Source organism: Sus scrofa, chromosome 14, assembly GCF_000003025.6.
Source record: "Sus scrofa isolate TJ Tabasco breed Duroc chromosome 14, Sscrofa11.1, whole genome shotgun sequence".
In the NCBI taxonomy this organism is placed as follows: Eukaryota; Metazoa; Chordata; class Mammalia; order Artiodactyla; family Suidae; genus Sus; species Sus scrofa.
In genome coordinates, this window is record NC_010456.5 from 46311163 (window position 1) to 46332846 (window position 21684).

At 51.5% G+C, this 21684-nt stretch overlaps 1 protein-coding gene across 4 annotated transcripts in view; it reads left to right on the top strand.

The window, feature by feature from the left end:
• KREMEN1 (kringle containing transmembrane protein 1) overlaps positions 1-12193 on the top strand; it is a 69108-nt gene extending 56915 nt beyond the window's left edge. The window contains exons 6-9 of one of the 4 annotated variants that reach the window (XM_013990380.2): positions 3273-3605; positions 4639-4833; positions 5882-5966; positions 8433-12193. In XM_013990380.2, coding sequence (XP_013845834.1) covers positions 3273-3605; positions 4639-4833; positions 5882-5966; positions 8433-8601 — 782 coding nt within the window. In that variant the 3' untranslated portion in view covers positions 8602-12193. The remainder of the gene's footprint in view (positions 1-3272; positions 3606-4638; positions 4834-5881; positions 5967-8432) is intronic. The other 3 variants (XM_013990381.2, XM_005657346.3, XM_005657347.3) reach the window with 3 other exon arrangements.

Genomic DNA, 21684 nt, shown 5'->3' on the forward strand with positions numbered 1-21684 from the left:
ACTCCTTTTTATAGTTTTCATATCTCTGCTGAAATTGCCAATCTGTTCAAGCATGTTGTCCATCTTTTTTTTTTTTTTTTCTTTTTAGGGCTGCACCTGCAGCCCATAGAAGTTCCCAGGCTAGGGGTTGAATCAGAGACATAGCTGCTGGCCTACACCACAGCCACAACAACGCCAGGTCTAAGCCATGTCCTCAGTCTGTGCTGCAGTTTGTGACAATTCCAGATCCTTAACCCACTGAGTGAGGCCAGGGATCAAACCTTCATCTTCATGGATACAAGTTGGGTTCTTAACTTGCTGAGCCACAATTGGAAGTCCTCCATCTTTTCCACTAGATATTTTTGGTCTAGTGGTTTAATGTCTGGGTCATTATTGAGTCTGATTCTGTGAATTGTTTTATCTCATTTATTTATTTATTTATTCATTTATTTATTTAGTCTTTTTTTTATTATTATTATTTTCCCACTGTACAGCATATTTTGTCTTTTTTTGTCTTTTCTAGGGCCACACCTGTGGCATGTGGAGGTTCCCAGGCTAGGGGTCTAATCGGAGCTGTAGCCGACAGCCTACACCAGAGCCACAGCAACTCGGGATCCAAGCCACCTCTGCAACCTACACCACAGCTCACGCCAACACCAGATCTTTAACCCACTGTGCAAGACCACGGATCAAACTCGCAACCTCATGGTTCCTAGTCGGATTGACCCTGTTGCAACACCACAGCTCACGGCAACCCGATCAACCCACTCATGGTTCCTAGTCGATTTGTTAACCACTGCGCCACGACGGGAACTCCCCTGTCTCCCTTTTTAAAAATGAAGATATAATTGACCTGTAACATTGTGTTAGTTTTAGGTGCACAACATAATGATTTGATATGTGCATATATTGTGAAATGATTACCAAATGTTTTATTCCTTGACAGTGTTTTTTATTTTCCTTGCCTGCTTGTTTTCACGTTCTGTGTGTTGCCATGTTTTATTGAATAAATACCACACACTTTGTGTAGGATAGTGGAGGCTAAGCTAAGTGTATTGACACCTGGAAATGGGCAGGCCCACTGAGAGTGGGATTGAGCCTTTCCATCGGTGGATGGCTTGGGTTTGGGTTCTCCTGTTTCTGTCATCACCCTCTGGGCACGTTGGGCTTCACTTCCTCCCGTGATGGGCTGCTGTTACCTCGTTCTCAGTGTGGAGCCCTGAATGCCAGTGGGCTTTTTTCACTGTTCTGTAACATCATCTGTGAGCAGTTCCTCTGTGACCATGATCTTTCCCCTCCCCCAATGGTAGACCTCTGTGTTACTTGGTGCTGTGGTTGGGGGCTCTTTGTTCTCCTGCCCCATCCTGGTGGGGCCTCTCCGGCATCCCCACCTCCTAAACTCCTTTCCCAGCAGGCAAACACCACCTGTATCTGTGGCTTCCAGGAGGGAGGGAGTCTCCTGCCCCCCCCCCCCCCCCACCGGGTAGCAGACCCCTGTTTCACATTGGTGCAGGATCCTGGGGCTCGAGGCAACCAAGGGCTAAAGGCTTTTGCCTCTGCTTTTCCCCCAAAAGCAGTGGATCCTTGCCTCGTGACTTTGACAGCAACGAGAGCATCTCCTGCTCCCTACCCGGGGCAGACAGTTTGTGCTTCTATCCTGGCCCTGGGAGTAAGAGCTTTTGCCACCCCTCCCCTAGCAGCTGAAGGCTTTGGCTTCCATTGAGAGGAGGGTCCTGGAAGAGACAGGGTTTCAGCCTGTTCTCTAGCAGCAGCTCATCACCTCCTGCTCACTGATGCCGCCAATGGGGACTTTGGTCTCCTGCCCTACCCCTGTCATTCTCAGGGTCACTGAGTGGAGGCCTGCCCAGAATTGCTTGCAAGAGAGTGCAGACTCCTGTTGTGTCCAGAACCCCAACTGTCCCTGACTCAGAGGCTCGCCCACATTCAGCCTTTAGAAATTTGTTGAAAATTTAGCTGCTTTCTTTTTTTTTTAATTTTAAATTTTTTTTTTCTTTTTAGGCCTGCACCTGTGACATATGGAAGTTCCCCAGGCCAGGGGTTGAATCAGAGCTGCAACTGCTGGCCTACACCATAGCCACAGCAGCACAGGATCTGAGTCACATATACCAAAGCTCACAGCAACACCAGATCCTTAATCCGCTGAGTGATGCCGGGGATTGAACCCACATCCTCATGGATACTAGTTGGGTTCTTAACCCGCTGAGCCACAAGAGAACTCCTTAGCTGCTTTCTTCTTACTTGCTTCCATGGCGGCCATGTCTTCCTCTTGTGCTCTGCCAAAGATGAAACACTTCATGTGGCCCGACTCCCCTCAGAGGGGCTTCTTACTTTTCAGAATTGAATTCTCTGGGTTGTTTTGGGACCTCAGCTTTCTGATGGGTTAAGGAAAAGTGCTGAGCCTTTTCTCATTGTTAGGATGGAAGCAGCGTTCTCTTACTGCTTTCTACATCCTAAAAGGAAGCAGAACTCCTTCAAAGTCTGCTTTTTAAATCCCGGCTCTGCACTGCCTCTCAAGGACCTTCATTTCCAGGACCTTGCTTACACTTCACCTAAGATTCAGGAAGTGGTGGTGTCCCCTTCCTGGGACCTGCCAGTCAGAACCGGCCATCCCAGGACATCAGATGTATCAGTGCAATGGTCAGAATCAAGTGCATTGCCTCTCTGCAGAAAGGCATGTCTTGGGCCACAGCTTCCCACTGGAAAAGTGAGTGTGGCCTCTCCTGAAGGCTCACACCCCTAAGGTCCCCAGGTTGCCCTTGGCTTTTCCTGACCTCATGTCATCAAGTGCTCCCTGCAGAGAGGTACCCGAGTTTTCATTTGTCTCATCCGCCCTCACATTCATGTGACCCAGGAGCGAGTGGTGGGCTCTCCACCCTCCAAGCTGAGAGAAGCAAGAGGCCTGGATGTGAAGTGGCCCTGAGATCACAGCCCAGCTGGCCCAAGCCCAGACTCTCTGACTCCAGCCGGGCCCCCACCTGGGCTGCACCGCTTTGCTGTGTGCTGACTCCAAGGTCTCCTGGGCAAGAAAAAAAAAGAAGGGAAAAAAAAAAAAAAAAAAAGCAAAAAGCCTCCACAGTCAATTTGCTCAGGGTTTAAGCTATTCATTCTGTGATTCAATCCTGAAACATAAGACAGTCTAGTTTCATAGACAAAAAAACCACATCCCAAGCCAGATCACATCAGTTAGGAAGTTTTGTTTGTGACACAGGTTGGAAAGCAAGCCCTGTGGCCAAGCCCCAGGCTGAGGCCTGGTGTCCTTTTGTCTCCTGCAGCTCTGGTCGGCGCCTGCGGTGGGAATTACTCGGCCATGACGTCTGTGGTCTATTCCCCTGACTTTCCTGACACCTATGCCACAGGGAGGGTCTGCTACTGGACCATCCGTGTCCCAGGTGCCTCCCACATCCACTTCAACTTCACCTTGTTCGACATCAGGGATTCTGCGGACATGGTAGAGCTACTGGACGGTTACACCCACCGAGTCCTAGTCCGTTTCAATGGAAGGAACCGCCCACCTCTGTCCTTTAATGTCTCTCTGGATTTTGTCATCTTGTATTTCTTCTCTGACCGCATCAATCAGGCCCAGGGATTTGCTGTCTTGTACCAAGGTAAGACTCAGGCCTCCTTGGGCTCCCCTCACATCCTGTTGTGACCTGCCAACCTCAGTGGTTCCTGCCGGGAGGACCCCAGATTTTCCCACCTCCTGTTTTTTGTTGTTGTTGTTGTTGTTTTTAAGGTCGTACCCTCAGCATATGGAGGTTCCCAGGCTAGGGGTCCAATCGGAGCTGTAGCCGCCGGCCTACGCCAGAGCCACAGCAACACAGGATCCAAGCCATGTCTGCGACCTACACCACGGCTCAAGGCAATGCCAGATCCTTAACCCACTGAGCGAGGCCAGGGATCGAACCCGTATCCTCATGGATACTAGTCGGGTTCATTAACCGCTGAGCCATCACAGGAACTCCCCCACCTCCCGTTTTATAACATGTATATGCTTTGTGATACAGAAAAGAGAAGCCCATCAAACTTTTCTTTTTCAGTCATTCTAATGGCAGTGTTCATGGAGAGGGTGAAAAGAATAAAAGAAAGAGTTGAGATTGATAGAATCAGAAGGTTCTGAAGAGGTCATTTGGTCCATCCTCCTGCCTCTGAACATCCCAGCCAATCCCAAAAGACTGACTTACCATCTTTGGTCAGACCCTCCTCAGGTGGAGCTGCACTCCTGTCCCGCTAATGTGAACACGCATGTTCTGGATACATCTCTTCACCTGTACCTGTGTGAGAACACAGCAGGTGTCCAGGACCTAGTCTCTGTCCTGGACGTCAGGGCCTCGGGACGAGTTCAGTCCATGTAGCTACAGGCAGCCAGAGGGAGGACAGGTGGGACTGGGTGGATAGTCAGGAAGGAGGAGGGTCTCCCGGGGAAGAGGACCCTAGCTGCAAAGGCACAAGGGTGGGAAAGCCATGAAGCATGTTCAGGTGTCCAGAAAGAGACCAGTCAAATGGCTCCTCAGAGCCAGAGCCTGACAGCTTCTGCCTTGGGGCCGGTGGCCTAGTGGGGGGAATCGCATCCAGAACCAAGAGAGAGAAGACTCCCTTTTCTTCGTGACCAGGGCCTTCTGTTCTTTGCGTCTCCACCAGCTTTTCCCCAGTGCATTCCTTTTGATCTTCCAGCCGTCAAGGAAGAACCGCCACAGGAGAGGCCCACTGCCAACCAGACAGTGGCTGAGGTGATCACCGAGCAGGCCAACTTCAGTGTCAGCGCTGCCTGGTCCTCCAAAGTCCTCTACGTCATCACCACCAGCCCCAGCCACCCACCCCAGGCTGTCCCAGGTAGCAGTTCCCAAACACCTTCAAAGGGCAGAAGCCACAGAGCTGGGAGCAGCGCCCTTGGCCGTTACAAAAACAGAGTGCTCTTGGGTGTTTCTCTTTCCGAGGCAGGTGGGGGTCCTGGCTCTGTGACCCTCTTTGTCCTGGCCTTGGAGGAACATATTCATTTTGGCTTGATCCTGTCATCCTTAGGAAAAAATCCTCACCTCCAAGGTGCAACTTGGGTGCCTTTACAAACACTGGATTAATCATCTCATCCAGTGTTTCTCCAGCCCTGAGTCGTTGCTCCCTAAATGCAGTTGCCAGAGCTCTGCTTTTTCAGTCATTTGGAAGAGACGTGAGTACTTTATGGTGCCAGGCCCTGATGTAGACACTGAACTGTACAAACAAACAAAAGCCAAACAAAATCGCTACCTTCCTGTGGCTTCTAAGTGGGAGGAGAAAGACAAGAAGCCAAATAAGAGTCAGATAGTAACCAGAGCCGTAAAGGAAGATCATGTGGGAGGTGAGGTGGCATGGGGGGCGATGGTCTTGTGGTTCAAGGCAGTGAACTTGGTTGGGTACATACTCTCACTCTTTTCTGCCAAGGAAGTCGGAGGCTTTTTGAGCTGGCAGAGCCACAGTGCCATTCACAATTCCCTGGACTAGAGATTTTCCTCTGCCCGACTCACAGTAGAGGGTCAGGGAGGAGAGCCCCTCCCTGTGTATCCCAGCCCACTCCTCAGATGAGGAAACTTTGAGACCCAAAGAGTTTATGTAACTCATCTGTGGTTACACAGTGGTTCCAGGGAAGAGACAGAACGTGTACCACCCCTTCCTCTCCCAGTTGAGTGTGCTTTGGACCACACCTCTCTTCAAGAGGGAGCTCTAGAGCAAGGAAGGCCTGGGGCTCCGTGCCAGTCCTGCACTCAGCAGAACTTCCGTGGCTGCCCACACCTGCAGGAGCTCCTCAGCCAGGCCAGCCTCTCTGGGCCGCTGGGGTTCACACAGGGCTCCACACTGACGTGAAAGGGGAGCCCACACAGTCCGATCACCATGTCTTTTGCACTTGCAGGATGGACGGTGTATGGCCTGGCAACACTCCTCATCCTCACCGTCACAGCCATCATAGCAAAGATACTTCTGCACCTCACGTCCAAGTGAGTACGAGAGCCGCCCGACCCAGGGAGGGGAAGGCTCAGAGCTCCTTTTCTTCTATGCTTCAATTGTCCGAGAGCAGTTGTAACATTAAAACATGACTCTCAAGCCCTTAGTGTAGATATTCCTCCTCCTCCGAGGAGAGAATTGTACAACTGCACAAATCACACTAAGGTTTGGGGGCTTGTGTTTGCTCCTGTGTCCAAAGGATATGATTTCAAGGGGGATTAAAACAGTCTGGACACAATACACAACAATTGCCACTTTTTGGCTTGTGCTGGCCCCTTAAAGATGTCTTTACATAGGAGCAGAAGTTCTTGGGACAGTACCAGGCATATTTCCAGATGCCTTCTTGCAGCCATGAGACAGTCTTAGGAAGAGAACTCTAACATCTCAATAACTATTGCCTAATGATTGTTTTTAAACAGTTATTTAGGAAGCCTATAAAAGCTTCATCCTTCAGTTACGCCCAATTTGGAAAAAAAAATATTTCCTTCCCTTACTTCCACTGTTCAGGTTTTTGTTTGTTTGTTTGTTTTTTAGGGCCACACCTGCAGCATGCGGAGGTTCCCAGGCTAGGGGTTGAATCAGAGCAGTGTCTGTGACCTACACCACAGCTCAGGGCAACGCCAGATCCTTAACCCAATGCAGGGACTGTACCTGCAACCTCATGGTTCCTAGCCAGATTTGTTTCTGCTGTACCACAACAGGAACTCCCCGCTGTTCAGGTTTAACAGTTCTGCCTTCTGGAAAAGGGGTGCTTGTTCACACTACTGATGTCTGTGCTTACAGAGGGGAGTTCTAATTTTTCTAGACCTCTGCTCTGTCTCCTGTATTTCCCAATACAGGCTCTCTCCATTTCTTTTTTTCCCCCAGATTCATTGAGATATAATTGACATACAAGCCTCTCTCCATCCCAAGGCCTTCCTGAGCACTGGTGTTCTATAAAAGCTACCTTTTCCCTGATCTTTGGCTAGCTCTCTGCCACAGCTTTTCTTCTTTTCTTTCTCTCTCTCTCTTATTTTTTATTTATTTATTTATTTTTTTGCTTTGTTTGTTTGTTTAAGGGCTACACCTGTGGCATGTGGAAGTTCCCAGGCTAGGGGTCAAATTGGAGCTGTAGCTGCCGACCTGTGCCACAGCCACAGCAATGTGGGATTTGAACTTACCTGCACCACACCTCTTGGCAATGCTGGATCCCTGACCCACTGAGCAAGGCCAGGCATCAAACCTGCACCCTCATGGATACTAGTCAGATTCATTTCTGCTGCGCCACAACGGGAACTCTCTGCCACAGCTTTTGTTTCGGTTTTTTGGGGTTTTTTGCCACACTCACAGCATATGGAAGTTCCCAGGCCAGCAATCACATCTGAGTTGCAGCTGCGACCTATACCACAGTTACAGCAATGCCAGGTCCTTAACCCACTACTCCAGGCCAGGGATCGAACCTGCACCTCAGCAGCCCACGCTGCTGTAGAGATAATACCAGGTCCTTAACCCACTGTACCACAGCAGGAACTCCTGCCACAGACTTTTTATACATTAAATGCCAGCTCCTCCATTGCCCTGTGAGGGCTGCCCCTTGCCACTTTGGCACCACGCATAGGCCCTTCCACCCTGCGCTTTACATTTTTCAGTGGAAACAATGCTATTATTATTTACTGAGCTTCTATATATTTCTTTCTTTCTGTCTTTTTTAAGTCACAGTTTTCATGTTCTGGGGAAGCCTCTCAGGCACAGTCCCTTCTGTGTGTTCCCTCCAGCAGGGCTCTCCTTAGGGCCCAGCCCCTCACTACATGCTGAGGCCCCAAAATCCATGTCTGACTCCTCTCTGCCAAGCAGGGGATGGGCAGAAAGGCAGGGCCCACTTCACACAGAGCAGTTTTGCCTTTATCCTGCTTATTTGGTGGGCTTCCAGATGAGTGTCATTTGAAAGGAGTTTTGCTTAAAAAGAAAGAAGAATTTGGAGTCCCTTTGTGGCTCAGCAGTAACAAATCTGACTTGTATCCAAGAGGATGTGGATTCGATCCCCAGCCTCTCTCAGTGAGTTAAAGGATCCAGCATTGCCATGAGCTGTGGTGTAGGTCACAGATGCGGCTTGGATCCCGCTTTGCTGCGGCTGTGATGTAGTAGGTTGACAGCTGCAGCTCCAATTCGACCCCTAACCTGGGAAATTCCATAGGTTGTGGGTGTGGCTCTAAAAGCCAAAAAAAAAAAAAAAAAATGAAGAATTTTAAAACTTATAATCTCTCAGGCTAGCCCTTTCCAGATTTGAATAATCCTGCCAGCTAGAACATTCTGTTCTAGTAGCTGCAGTCGTTCCCCCACTCCCCCCACCCCCCGCCGCAATCCATAGCAGTGTCACCAAACATCCCGTCTTGTAGGTTCAGGTGTCTCATGAGATGGTGGGTTGTTGTGGAGGCTTTGTTCTATTCTACCTGAAAAATTAAGTTGCTTTTGTTTAACAGATCCCATAGCGTTCCTGCTTCAGGGGACCTTAGGGATTGTCATCAACCAGGGACATCGGGAGAAATCTGGAGCATTTTTTATAAGCCTTCTACTTCGATTTCCATCTTTAAGAAGAAGCTCAAGGGTCAGAGTCAACAGGATGACCGTAACCTTCTTGTGAGTGACTAAAAGCCTCCACCCCATGCCCAGGACACAGATCTGTCTGTGCTCATGGCCGCTGGGGACCACCTGTCCCACGGAGCCTGGATTACACCTGCTTCATCGCTGCACTTAGGAGAGAGACTCGAGGCCCTGAGGCCCGTGCCTCCCTCATCTCTCTCTCTAATCTGGGAATGGGGGTGTCGGGACATTGGGGCTGAGATGGCAGGTGGCTGTGTCCTGCACTGGGCTCAGGTACATTCTAAATGACTATCAGGTAGTGGGTAGGTAGTGCTTCTTCTCTGTTTTGTCCACATAGATCACTTTCTCCTGGTTTTTGTGGCTCAAAACACAGCCAGAGAATTCTGAGGCTCTCCCAAACTTGGCCTGGTCCTGGGCATTAGTCCTCCAAAGCATTACGGAGACCCATGCTCTGTGCTGACTCTGGGTTTTGCTCTCTGGGCTCTGGACAAGGATGGGCCTCTTCCAACCTGGGAGGGCCTGGGAAGTGGGTCTGGGGATCCCCATTCACATCAAACCTGATACCTTCACAACATAGGCTTCTTCCCACAGCTCAGTGACCAGCAGAGCCAATTTGAGGGCTGATTCGAGAAAATATCCATTCACTTATTCATGCCGCAGACTTTACTGAAAGTTTTTCTAGGCCCTCAGAAGCTCCTTACTGGGCTGGTTTGCTGGCCTTGCCCCAGCAGCTCAAGGGTCCTGTGGACCCTGAGCTGGCCCCATCTCCATGGTTCTCTAGGCTAACTCTCAGTTCAGAACAGAGAGTATAAACATGGTTTAGCATCCTGGCAGCATCATGTGAGATGGGCCATCAGTCCCTCATGTTAAAAGAGGCTACCCCATGGCCTCTGCTCTCTGTGGCCTCTGTGCCCCTGTTTTTGGGGACAGAGTGGGTTTTGGAATGGCTCGGCAGCTAGGAAGGAGGGGGCTCCTGTCCCTGCTCCCACACCACCCTGCCTTCAGATGGGGAGGGAACTGCAGAGAGCAGCATGCAGAGTATGGAGGGAGGCTTTGGGAACTGGAGACCCCGAAGAAAGGCCTCCTAAGATTGAGAGCTGCAGCTGCTGTGGCCACAAGCGGTGGGAGTCAGACTGTCTCCAGGCCAGAAGTCCCGCCATCTGAAAGCAGGCCTTGTCACCAACACCCAGGAGGAGGGTCTGGGGCCTCTCCCACAGGCACTGGGGCCTTACGGTTCCCTCTTTGGGGTACTTCGCCCACCTCCCTGAGCCCCTGAGCTTCTGCCTGCCACTGCCTTCCCTTCTGCCCTGATGGCAGCCATCTGCCTGGCTCCCAGAAAGACAGAGGGCCAAGTGGGAGCAGCTGGGAGGTGGCCTCAGCAGCCAGGAAAGATTTGGGGAGCTGGAGGGCAAAGGGCATTTGGGCGGGGGTGTGTGTGCAGCATGTCCCCAGGAGGGCGAGCCGCAGGCTCAAAGCTGCATGGGGCTGTCTCCAGGCTTTGATCTGGAAAGGGCGATTACCCTGAGCAGCTGTCTGCCGGCCCCTGGGTCTGCAGACAGGCCTGTCGCATACAGGGACCACTGGAATGAATACACTGACGTGTGCAGTCTGCCCTTCAGCTATTCCTGGCTTTTATGGAATCTCCTCTCAAGCACAAGTGTCAGGTGTGTGCAGTCACAAAGGTCCCTGTGCTGTGAATAGGTCTGTGCACGGCGCTAAGGGAATGTGGAATTCCGCCTGGGGGGTGGGAGGTGGGGTGTGGAGGTGGGGGTTGGGCCTGGCCGAGGGGCAGTTTCTCAGCAGCCGTGGGCTTGCTCTGACTAACGATCCTTTGGTGCGTCCCATGGGCCCACCTGCCCTCCTCACACTTCGGGTCATGTGTTGTCTGAGCAGCTGCAACAGCTCTTTCTCAGAGGTCCCAGAAGTGCTCTGACCCAGTGCTCTCCTTCCTGCACAGCCCAGTGCCCCTGGATCCACTTACTGTCCCAGGAGCAGCCCTGGGAAACCCATACCAGCCTTAGGACGGTGTCGGGGGAGAGGGTCATAAATTGCCCCAGGCTAACCTCCGTGAGCAGTCTGGCTGTGGCCTTGGCTGGAACCTGTCAGCCATACCCCCAGAGGGCTGCCTGCAACCAAGTAAACACCCAAGACATTTGTGTCCCAGAAGAGAGGGTGTGTACACCCAGGAGCAGTGGAGGAGAAGGAGGAGGTGTTTGATCCTCTAAGAAGCTACTTTAGAGGAGATAAAGTGGGGGGTGGAGGTGATGGGAAAGGGTGACACTGAGAAAAGTACATCACAGACAATTACCTGGGTAAGAGGAAGGAGGTGGGCTTCAGGGACCACCATGGATAGGGCTGTAAAAGTATCCTGCCCAGAGCCTCTTCCCTGGGTGACAGCGCAGGAGGCTACAGCCTGCTGCTGGGACACAAGCCCTGCCTCCTCTCCCATCAGCCGTGAGCCTGGTCCCTTGGTGCCTCCAGAAGGTGCTCGGTGCCCATATACTTCCCTGAGTGCACAGTCGCTTACAGAGCAGAGGGGGAGGAGGGGTAGTGAACCCCAGGTGCCCTCCCCACCCTGTGTCAGAACAGAGTTGAGGCCCCTCTCTGGGCCTGAGCAAGGTAACCAGGTTTCTGTAACTTCTGAAGTATGCGCTTTGGCTCAAGCTTCCAATAGATCAGAAACCCACAAAGATCAAAGCACCTAGCATGCACAGCTGTCCTGGCTCTTTGGCCAGACCCATGGGGCGCACTGGGCATGACTCCACCCTCACTTCCCATTGTCAGCCCAAGGCAGGGGTCAGCCTGACCTGCTCGGTGTCCAGCCAGGTCATCCTGACACCAGCAGGACATGCAGCCTGTTACCAAGCCCCCATGCCCTCTGGGCACTTAACCTTTTCAAGCACTTACAGGTGGACGGCCTCCGAGGCCCCCCCGCCTCCCACAGAGCCGGACCAGCTCCCCTCCACAACCCAGGGAACTGCTGCCCCCTTGGGTTTTCTATCTCCTCTTTGCTGTTTGATGTCTGCTTTCGCTACCATCTTGGGACTGTTTAACCTTTTGATTATTTCCTCTGGTGTCTTTGTTTACCCTCCTCACTGTTCTACCTCCTGGCCAGGTCTCTCATCGTAGCTGCCCTGGCGTGGGGTGTTTTCCAGACCTTCCAGCCACAGCTGCCTCCCCTCATGCTGGCTGGCTCGGGGGAGGGGGCCCAGCTCACAGCTTCCTGTCTTGCCAAGTTGCACATACTCAGCGAGGCAGCAGTGGAGTGTGGAGGACAGGCGGGGTAACCCCTCTTCAGAAAGGACACAGCTGCAGGAGCACACAGTGGGGGGCAGGTGCCACAGGGGCCACACAGCATCAGGTCCTGCCCATGGCCAGACTCAACTTCTCGTGGGGACCCTGACTTTGGATGACAAGGCTTTATCTGTAAATATGCTCTTAATATGCAACTTTGAGAATAAAATAGAAACATCATGTATTTTAAAATATAAGATGAAGTGTGACGCACTGTATACAATTTAATATATATTTTTAGGATTTTGTTATTTAAGAAAATGGAATGTAATGGTACTTAACTTTTACAAAAGAGAGAAAAATGTTATTTTTACTGTCTGGAGAAAATAAATATTCTCATTGTTGTAGAAACCACGGTGGGCCCTAGGTTGTCATGTTTATGGGTGGTTCCCAGAGCCCCTGGCCAGGAAGGTATCTCGCTGGGTGACCTCGGGCACAAAGGCCTGGCCTCAGCGTTTGCTTGGTTATTCCCCTTATTCTTTCGGTGTCTCCAGAACCCTCAGCTCTCCTCACACCTCTGACCCACAGCTGATCTCTGGCCCGTAAGACCTGAGAAGTTGAGAAGTTGACATTCCAAAGCAACAAGGTGCCGAGCACATGTCAGAGATGGAGACGGGGCAGCCATGGAGGGCTTTGCACTCAGAAAGCCTGGGTCTGGCGTGGCCTTGAGTCGGCCCGTCCGGCTTCCCCTCCTGTGAGATGCACAGCACCTGTGGCCCGGAAGGTTGTGAACACTGATGTCCCACCTACTAGCTGCCTTTCAGGGCACCAGCGCAGCCTCTCCCCTCTCCTCCCCACCCCTTCCTTCCTGACAGTATGGAAGGAGCTCAGGTGTGAGTTGTCCACCCTGCGTCTGGCCCTCTCCCGTGGGACACCGTGCACCCCAACAGCCCTTTCAGCGGGTAACCACATCCCCGTTTTGCCGACATGGAAGCTGAGGCTCAGGCAGGAGCTCCAGGCACAACTAAGCACAACCGAGTCAGCCTGCGGGATTCAGCTGCCACCACTCATTCGAGGCTGTAAAGGGGGAGCCTTTGAAGGGCATCAAAGCCCCCCTCTGAAAACAGACCTGAGCCGGGGGGGGGGGGAAGGCCGAGGGGTCAGGCTGGTGCACGGTGCAGAGTGAGGTGCAGAGGGCCTGGCAAAGCCCCCAGACTGGTGCTGTGGGGAGAGGGGAGGCCCTGAGAGGGAGCTGGCCACATCCACAGGCCAGGGGCCCGTGCCTGTGCCAATTGCCCCACTCACACCCCACCCCACCCCACCCCACTTACCCCAGGACTTTGGGCACATGGCCGCCCCTTCTTGCCTGTTTTCTCGTCTGTCAGGTGGAAGCAATTACAGTACTTACCTCATCGAGGTGTGATGAGTTATTACCTGTGGTATGTTTTCAATAACTGGTAGTTCCTTGTTCTAGAATAGAGCTGGGGGGGGGTGGTAGGTGAAAAACAAGGGAGTATCGAGTGATGCCCGAGTACCCTGACTTTGGTGCTGAGGAGAGAGGAGGCCATTCTTGCAATAAAGGACATAAAAGGCGCCAAGCGTGAGAGAAAACACGTTGAGTTGGGCTAAGCTAGGTGAGGTCCCTGCGGGACATGGAGGCAAAGTAGTCTGTAGGCCCCGAGCAGGCAGCCTGAGACCCCAGGACGCCAGGCTTGGGGACCACAGTCATGGAATCGGCACAGACCACATACCCTGGTGTGTCTGGGGCCATCCAGTGTCTCCAAGGGGAAGCCTGAGCAGGATCAGAGCGGGGCGGCAGGGATGCAGGCTGGGAGGCAGCTGAGGAAGCCAAGCTCCTGACCTGCCTGCTTCTAGCCCACAGCCACTGCTGGTTCTATGAGCCCCAAGTCCAGATTCTCAGGAGCCTTGCCAGGCAAGGTCCCCCTGTTCCAGCTGCTGCCTCAGACGAAAACATGCTTCTCAGCATGGTGCCTGGACCACTAGCCTCAGAACCCCTGGTGTGCTCGTTCAAAATGCATGTTCCTGGGCTCCACCCCAGACCTGCCACATTCCCGGCTTTGGAGTGACACCGACACCCACTGAAGTGTGACAACCCTTTTAACTTGTTGGGCAAGTTTGGTTGGGAGTCACTTTCTCTTCTGAAAGGAGGAGGTGTCCACTCGTAGACAGTGGCCTTAAGTTCCAATGGCTGCTTCCTTCGCCGTCCACAGTGTTATTTGTTCCTTGACTTCAAAGGCCGGATCTCTCCAGAGACACATCTCCGGCAGTGAGGGCAGGGGAGGAAAGCTGTGTGGTGCAGCAGTTGCTCCGGATGCTTCTCTGGAAGACGCACAGCTCTCCGCGTCTTCTCCCTTCCCGACCTCGCCTGCGGCCAGCAGACAGCCCTAACCTGCTGTGGCGCTTGCTCCACAAGGGTGCCTCAAAGGCCAGCTTCACTTGAGTGTTTATCTTCTCTGAGCTTTCATTCTCTCTCTCCCAGAAGTGCTTTCCTTCCCTGAAGGAAAATATTTTTAGTGGCTGGTGGAAAACAAATGGGGTGGCCTCATTGGTTGAACTTCTTAGAGACAGAGCCGCCTGCAACAGAAAAATAAATATCTGCAGCCAGAATGTGCCCCTGTCTTGCCTAAAGCAGGGCCAGGAGGAGCCCCCTGAATCCTCCTTAGTGGACGTTGGGAACCGCTGACCTTGATCCCATCTCCTGGCTCCGAACCTGAGAGATGGGGATGCTGTAAACCACACCCACCAGGGAGCCAGGGCCAGGGCAGCCACCAGTCTCATCCTCTGTCAGGCACTCAAGGCTTTTCTTCCTGCAGAGACAAGACAGGCTGGACAAGGATGATCTTGTCTCCAAGCTTAGAGGTCATGTGATCATCCCTCCCCCACTGGGCTGCGTGCGACTGAAACTGCAGGCCGTCTCTGGGGCTCAGAGAACTAGGAAGCTTTTGTTCCTCTGTGGCGAGGTCGGGTCCCCATGGGGGATTGTTTTTGCTTGGCTGAAAGGGATGCTTTCAGGATAGAATATTTCAACCTCAAGAAGCAGCAACATTTGCTTGTAGCTAGAAGTCTTCCTTTCTGGTCTCCGGCTGTTGTCTGGAGCCACCAGGCCCCTGCTGAATGGGACTACGCCCAGCAACTGGGGACAGGCAGCACTGGGCTGGGCTGGCCATGGACCAGACTGTGTTCTCGAGGCCCAGCTCCAGGACAGCCGAGTGGCAGGTTTGCCCTCGGCTCTCTTGGTGATGGATCCTGGGCTCTGGAATGAACATGCCAGCTGTGGATGAGTGGGCTGGGGAACCAGGATCCACGGGAGAAACATTTTAGGGGGAAAGGAGATCCAAGCTTGAGGTTCAGACTATCTCCTCGGGGGATAAATGAGAACATCTGAAACAGCCAAGGCTCTTGAATCAGAATCTTCAAATCTCACTCATTTCGCTTTTAGGAACATTTACCATGGTCCCAGTTCAAATGAAACCACTGAAATTTTTTTTTCTTTTTTAGGGCCTCACGCACAGCATATGGAAGTTCCCAGGCTCAGGGTTGGATCTGAGCTACAGCTGCCATCCTATGCCACGGCAACACCGGATCCCCAACCCACTGAGCGAGGCCAGGGATCGAACCTGCATCCTCATGGATACTAGTTGGATTCGTTTTGGCTGCGCCACAACAGGAACTCCCTGAACTTCTAAAAACTTAATTGGGGGCCTGCTATTTTGCACACCGATTGTGTGAATATGTCTAATGAACTCGCTTTAGTTGCTGATTCCATTGATAAAATAGGATCAAGAAAACCCAGGGGGAATTCAAACTTCATATTTAGCCAAGTATGGGACAGCTTTTTATGGCCCCTGGTGAACTGAGGAAAGAGCTGAATGTGCCACAGTGATGATGATGATAATAGCAGCAGCTAACTTCTGCAGCACCTGTGTGTGCCAGGCCCTGCACAATCCTCCTGTCATCCTTGGGCTAACCCCGCTTGGAAACTGAGGCTCCCAGAAGCAGCCTGGCCAGTGGAGGGCAAGGTCAGGATTCAGCTCACCTGCTAGCTCCAAAGCCAGGGCTCCTGGTTTCTGCTGCACTGCAAGCACCTCCCACCAGGGCAGGCCCCAAAGACCCCCAAGGTCTCCCCCCAAATGTCATTGATGTTGCCTCCAGTCAGCGCAGGGAAAGTACAGATCAATTTGCCTGGGGCGAGGAAAGCATCAAACCCTCACTGTTACCTACTTGAGGATCAGATGAATGTCATCAAGCCCCTCCCCAAAAGGCCTCACCCACAAAAAACTACATAGAAATTCTGGAGATTCAGAGACACCCCCCCAACCACCACCTACCAATTGAAAAAAAAAAAAAAAACCCTTCCAATGATTTCAGTTTCAAAATCTCTCCATTAAACCATAAATAACAGTACCTGGAAGTTAAAATTAGACCAAAAGAATAATAATCGCAGTAGTAACCATGGATACATCTACCTGATCACTTACCCAGAGTCAGGTGCTCAGGCCAGGAATTAACAAACTTTTTCTGCAAAGGGCTAAACAGGAACTATTTTAGCTCTTGTTGGTCAGACTGTCACAACCTCTCAGCTATGCCTGCACTGGTTGGGAACAGCAGCCTGAAACTTCCATGGACCCCACTACTGCAAGTCCTAAAGCCACTGGGTGACTCTGTGAGGAGACGGGGATTGGCAGTTGGAAGAAGGCACCGAGGACCACCCCTCAACAGCCACAGACAACATATAAACAAATGGCAGGTTGGAGTCCCCGTTGTAGCTCAGTGGTTAATGAATCTGACTAGCATCCATGAGGACACAGGTTCGATCCCTGGCCTCACTCAGTGGGTTAAGGATCTGGCGTTACCCTGAGCTGTGGTGTAAGCCGGCAGCTAGAGCGCCGATTCAGTTCCTAGCCTGGGACCCTCCATATGCCTCAGGGGTGGCCCTAAAAAGCAAACAACAATAACAAATGGCAGTTTGTGTTAAAAAAAAATTTTTAACAGACATTGAAACCTGGATTTTCTATAACCTTCGCATGTCACCGAATATTCTTCCTCTTTTGATTCTCCCCAACAATTAAAACAAGTAAAAACCATTCTTAGCTCGTGGGCCATCCTGAAACAGGCAGCAAGGCCACAGGCCAGCCCCTGCACCATGCCAACCACTTTTCATACTTTTCATACATCAGATTGAATCTCGCAACAGCTGGATGGATTAGGCCTTGTGATTATCCTCATCTGTCAGATGAAGCTATTGAGGCTCGGTGAGGTTAAATAATTCATTCAACAAGCACAAGAGTTGGGACCTGAACCCACCCCCAAGCCTGTTCGCTTTCGTGAGCAACAAGCTGGGTGAGTTTAAACTGGGGGAAAAGGGAAGGACAAGGTGTGGGGCAGGGGGAGGGGTGCAGAAAGGGGGACCCTAATGCATGGCAGCTCTTCAGCCCTGGGAGCACAAGGGAGGAAGGGAGGGAGGGAGGGAGGGGGAGAGGCTCTTGGCTTGAAAGGGCTGCACTGCGGGGGAGGGCGGCTGGTTTCCTGAGCCGTTGTTCCTCCAGCGACAGAGGCCCCAGATCCAGGACAGCTGGTGGCCCTCACGTTGTTTTGCATCTCCCAGGTTCTCTTAGTTATAACCAATTTGCCACCCTTAGCAATGCCTTGTTCTCCTTTGCTAATACCCAGGAGTTGGAACCAGGGGCCTGATTCCCAGCCAAATATTTGGCTAAAACCACTTCCCCTTCCCGTGTTAGGGAGCCCCAGTCTCTTAGAAACTGGCCTTCTCAGTCCCGTGAGGCGGGCAGGGCAGCCCTTTTGCACACGGCCTTCCTCAGCTGAGATTTGCCATTAAATCTCTAAGCAAAGAGTCTTAGCAAAGGATCTGCTTCACTTTCGCTGCCTCCTTGCTTCTCTGCACAAGGGGTGGGGGAGGGTGTGGACTTGCCATCACACCTGTGCAGGTAACCTTAGCCAAGCCACCTGGCTTCACTGAGGAAGGCTTGATTGCTCATAAGAGGAGAATTAAGACCGTGGACTCTGACTTGTAGGGACCAGCTTCAATGTGGGCTCTACCATGACCAGCTCCCAGACCTCAGGCAAGTTACTTTACCTTTTTAACCTCAGTTTCTTCATCTATCAAATAGGTATAACAGTAGTTTCTCATAGAATTGTTGTGAAGATTAAATAACATAATAAAGGCAAAATGTTTAGCTCTGTCACCAGCATTTTAATGATTTTCATCAGTAAATTAAGGGGGGTAACACTCCAACCACAAAGGTCTGGAGAGGGGTCAGCGTGTCAAGGGCCTGGCCCATACTTTCAACTCTGCAAATGGGAGCCAAATCAAATGGTTTTGCACCCTGCCTTTGGGATTGAAACACTGTTTATCTAACGCCAAGCACTCAGTGCACAAAATAAGTTCTCTCCTCAGAAAATAATTTCTAACTTGGTTCCTTTAAGTAGCTAGTTTACCCTAATCTGTTCCATATATGTCCCTATTTTATAAAAAAGTCTGCTGACCATCATCTCAGCAACATTATCTATTGGGTGAAAATATCCTTCTCTGCTGATATCCTTGCTTCAGTTCAGGAACAAATCCAGAATTTGGATGTCGTTTTATTTCCCTCCTGGCCCCACGTGGGCAAACAAGCAAGTTAAGCCCCAAGCCCAGCTCCACTGCCTGGGCTATAGCCCCAACCCTGCCTCCGGCACCCTTGCTTTCCTGGCAGGAGCCGCCCCTGTTCAGCCTTCCTCACCAGCGCCGCCTAGTGGTAAGATCGGAGAGCTGTGGCTGAACGTCAGCCTTGGAACAGCCACCCCCACCTTGCAACGCTCAAGGCCCTAAACCTGGTCACTAACCCAGGACAGTCTCCGTCACCACCTAGAAGCCCTCGTATTCTCAGATTTTCTGTGTAAAAGGCGAGTCCTCTTTGCCTGATCCCAACCACAGGCAGGGACCCAACAACAGGCAGGTCTTTATTTAAGAGCATCCTTTTTTTCTGTGTATAAAGTTCCATCAGGAGTTCCCTTCATGGCTCAGTGATTAATGCACCTGACTAGTATCCATGGGGGCACGGGTTCAATCCCTGGCCTCACTCAGTGGGTTAAGGATCCGGCTGCCGTGGGCTGTGGTGTAGGTCACAGACATGGCTCAGATCCCGCGTTGCTGTGGCTGTAGCATAGGCCAGCAGCTATAGCTCTGATTCAACCCCTAGCCTGGGAATCTCCATATACCATGGGTGAAGCCCTAAAAAGACAAAAGACAAAAAAAAATAAAGTTCCCTCAGCAGGGATGTGAGCATATAAATTATTCTATTTGCATACTATGAAATTCTACGTCACCATTCAACACATTTTATTTGATATATCTACATGTAGCTTGAATCTTTTATATCCTTGAATTACACGTGCAATGGGGGGGGAAGCACATTAATTATTTTAACAATTGGAAAGTGTAAAAACCCTTGTCTCACTGGCACTTCTTTTTCTGTCAAAGAGTCAAAATGCTGGAGTGTGTGTTTCCAGGACAGACTAAGCACTGAGGGCAGCATTTCCCCTGCCAGGGGAAGTCGCCTGGGGTCCTAAGTCCTGGTCAAATCCCCTGGCCTGCTCCACCCCACACTGAGCCATTCCCAGAGGCACCTGCTGGTGCAGGGCCCCCCCCAGAGGCTTCTGCTTGGGGCTAGTAGAACCCCTGATCCACAAGTCAAAAGACCCCTCTCTTTGTTAACTACAAAATAAACATCTCCAGGCCCCCTGGGCTACTTGCAGTACAAATGTTTATGCCTTTGGAAAGAGAAAAAAGAGACTTTTGCAAGTTCTCCGGAGCAGATGGGCGCCAAGTTTGTAATTAACCCTCAGTAACTGGGGTGTCTGATCCTCCGCCAACAAGTCTGCAGCAGGTTGAGGGGGGCAGCTGTTGTGGGCTTCTGCTATAACTTTGCTTTTGAGGCCTCAGAATGCTCTCTGGAAAGGATGCTGGCTACATCTTTAAAACTCTGAATTAGGCACTAGGCACTCACCCTGAGAAAGCCCCCAACACCACAGCACCTGCTCTAAGTGAAGGGTCGTGAGCAGCTACAGCATTCAGACTGCTGGGGGTGAGACCCCTGCTGATGGGTGTGTGCACAGAGCCAGGAGGAACAAGGCCCCTCCGCCATAGGGTTAACATACTGAAGAGCAGGGACTTAGTGTTATAAATGGCGGACATCAATTAAATGCTGGAGGACCAGGCATCCTGCTGAAGTTGACACACTGTGTATTATTTCATTTGATCCAGCCACCCTGTAGGGTGGGTATAGTTCCATTCATGTGTCACAGGGGAGGAAACTGAGTTGCAGAGAAATGGTCTGTATTTATTTGTTTTTCAGTCTTATTTAATCACGACTAGGTAGGTTCTTCTTCAGACAGATGGCATCCTTTGCCCAAGGTCACTGAGCTAGAGAGTGGTGGCAGAGTGAGGTGAAACTGAGGGGTTTGCAGCTTCATAGTCATATTGGCCATCCCTGTCCATTTGTATTCACTAACACAAAGGACAGTTATCACCTTTCAGGGTTCCAGAAGCAATGCCAGACTCAAAGGAGCTCCCTGTAGGAGCTGAATGCACAGATCAGCTCACCCCCTGGGGGTACCTGGAGGGAGTGAGAGGGGCAACTCTCAGCCCCTGGTCCCAGAAGCACATCATGAGAGGCTGGGGGAATCTCCAAAGATCAGCCTCCTCCACCTTCTCAATGGGGAACTGAGGCCCAGGGGCAGACTTCATGCCCATGTTGCCACCATGACTTTGCCTCCACAGTCAGTGTCCTTTCCAACGCCACATGAAGCTTCCTGAAAAAAAAAAACACACACACACAAAAACAAAAACAACTGAAGCTGGTGGCAAGCCCTGGACTGGGAAAATGGTGAATCAAAGGCTGATCTTCTGGCATGCTTCCTGGGCCCTCTATCTGGGCAGAAGGCCTCTCCCAGTTTCTAAGGGTGTTTCTTCATGCAAAATTGATTGTGGACTTTAGTGTCAGCTTTAGTTCCAGCATCTTATGGATTCAAGGCACTCTTAGTGTCACAAACAGGCAGGGAGCAAGTGTGGGCAGAGGGTCTCCAGGAGATTTTAGGAGTGAGACCTAGGAGTGTACTCCTTCCCTGTACTTCACTACTTCCCACATCCCATTGGCCATCACCAGTCACATGGGCACAGCTGGATACAAGGGCTTCTGGGAAATGTAGTCCTCCCATAGGCAAAGAGGTGTGAAAAATGAAATTGGTGAATCCACAGCATTGTCTCTGCCACAATGATTCAGAATCTCATAGGCATGTCAGGGCCTGAAATGCCTCAGGATCTGAGTGAGGTCCAGTGTGGGTTTTGCTCAGCATATAGGGGGAGCAACAGAGAGTGAGGCTGGAGAAGCAGGCTGGCCCACCATGAGAAACACTAGCGAAAAAGTAGAAGGGAGTGTTCTGATTTGCAACCAAGCCCCATGTGGCTCAAGTCCCTGACATCAGTCCAGCCACAGCAGGAGAGGGACAAGATGGTGCCAGAATAAGAGGCAGAATCTTCCAGATGAATGTTAAGGGAAACCCAATAGCCCTGAAGATGACAGGAGGAGGCCACACCAGCCAAGAGTCCTGGCCGACTCTCCAGGAAAAAAGACAATGCAAAGGGAAGTTGGAAAACCAAACTAAAGAATGGAGGAGAAAAGCAAACACAGGGCCCGGGGAGATCGAAGACAACGGGGACTGGTGACAGCAAGGCCTGCTTCATGCTTGTGCTGCCTCTGCAGTGACACGGGGCCCCATAATCAGAAGGGTCCTTGGAGTTCCCGTCATGGCGTAGTGGTTAACGAATCCGACTAGGAACCATGAGGTTGCGGGTTCGGTCCCTGCCCTTGCTCAGTG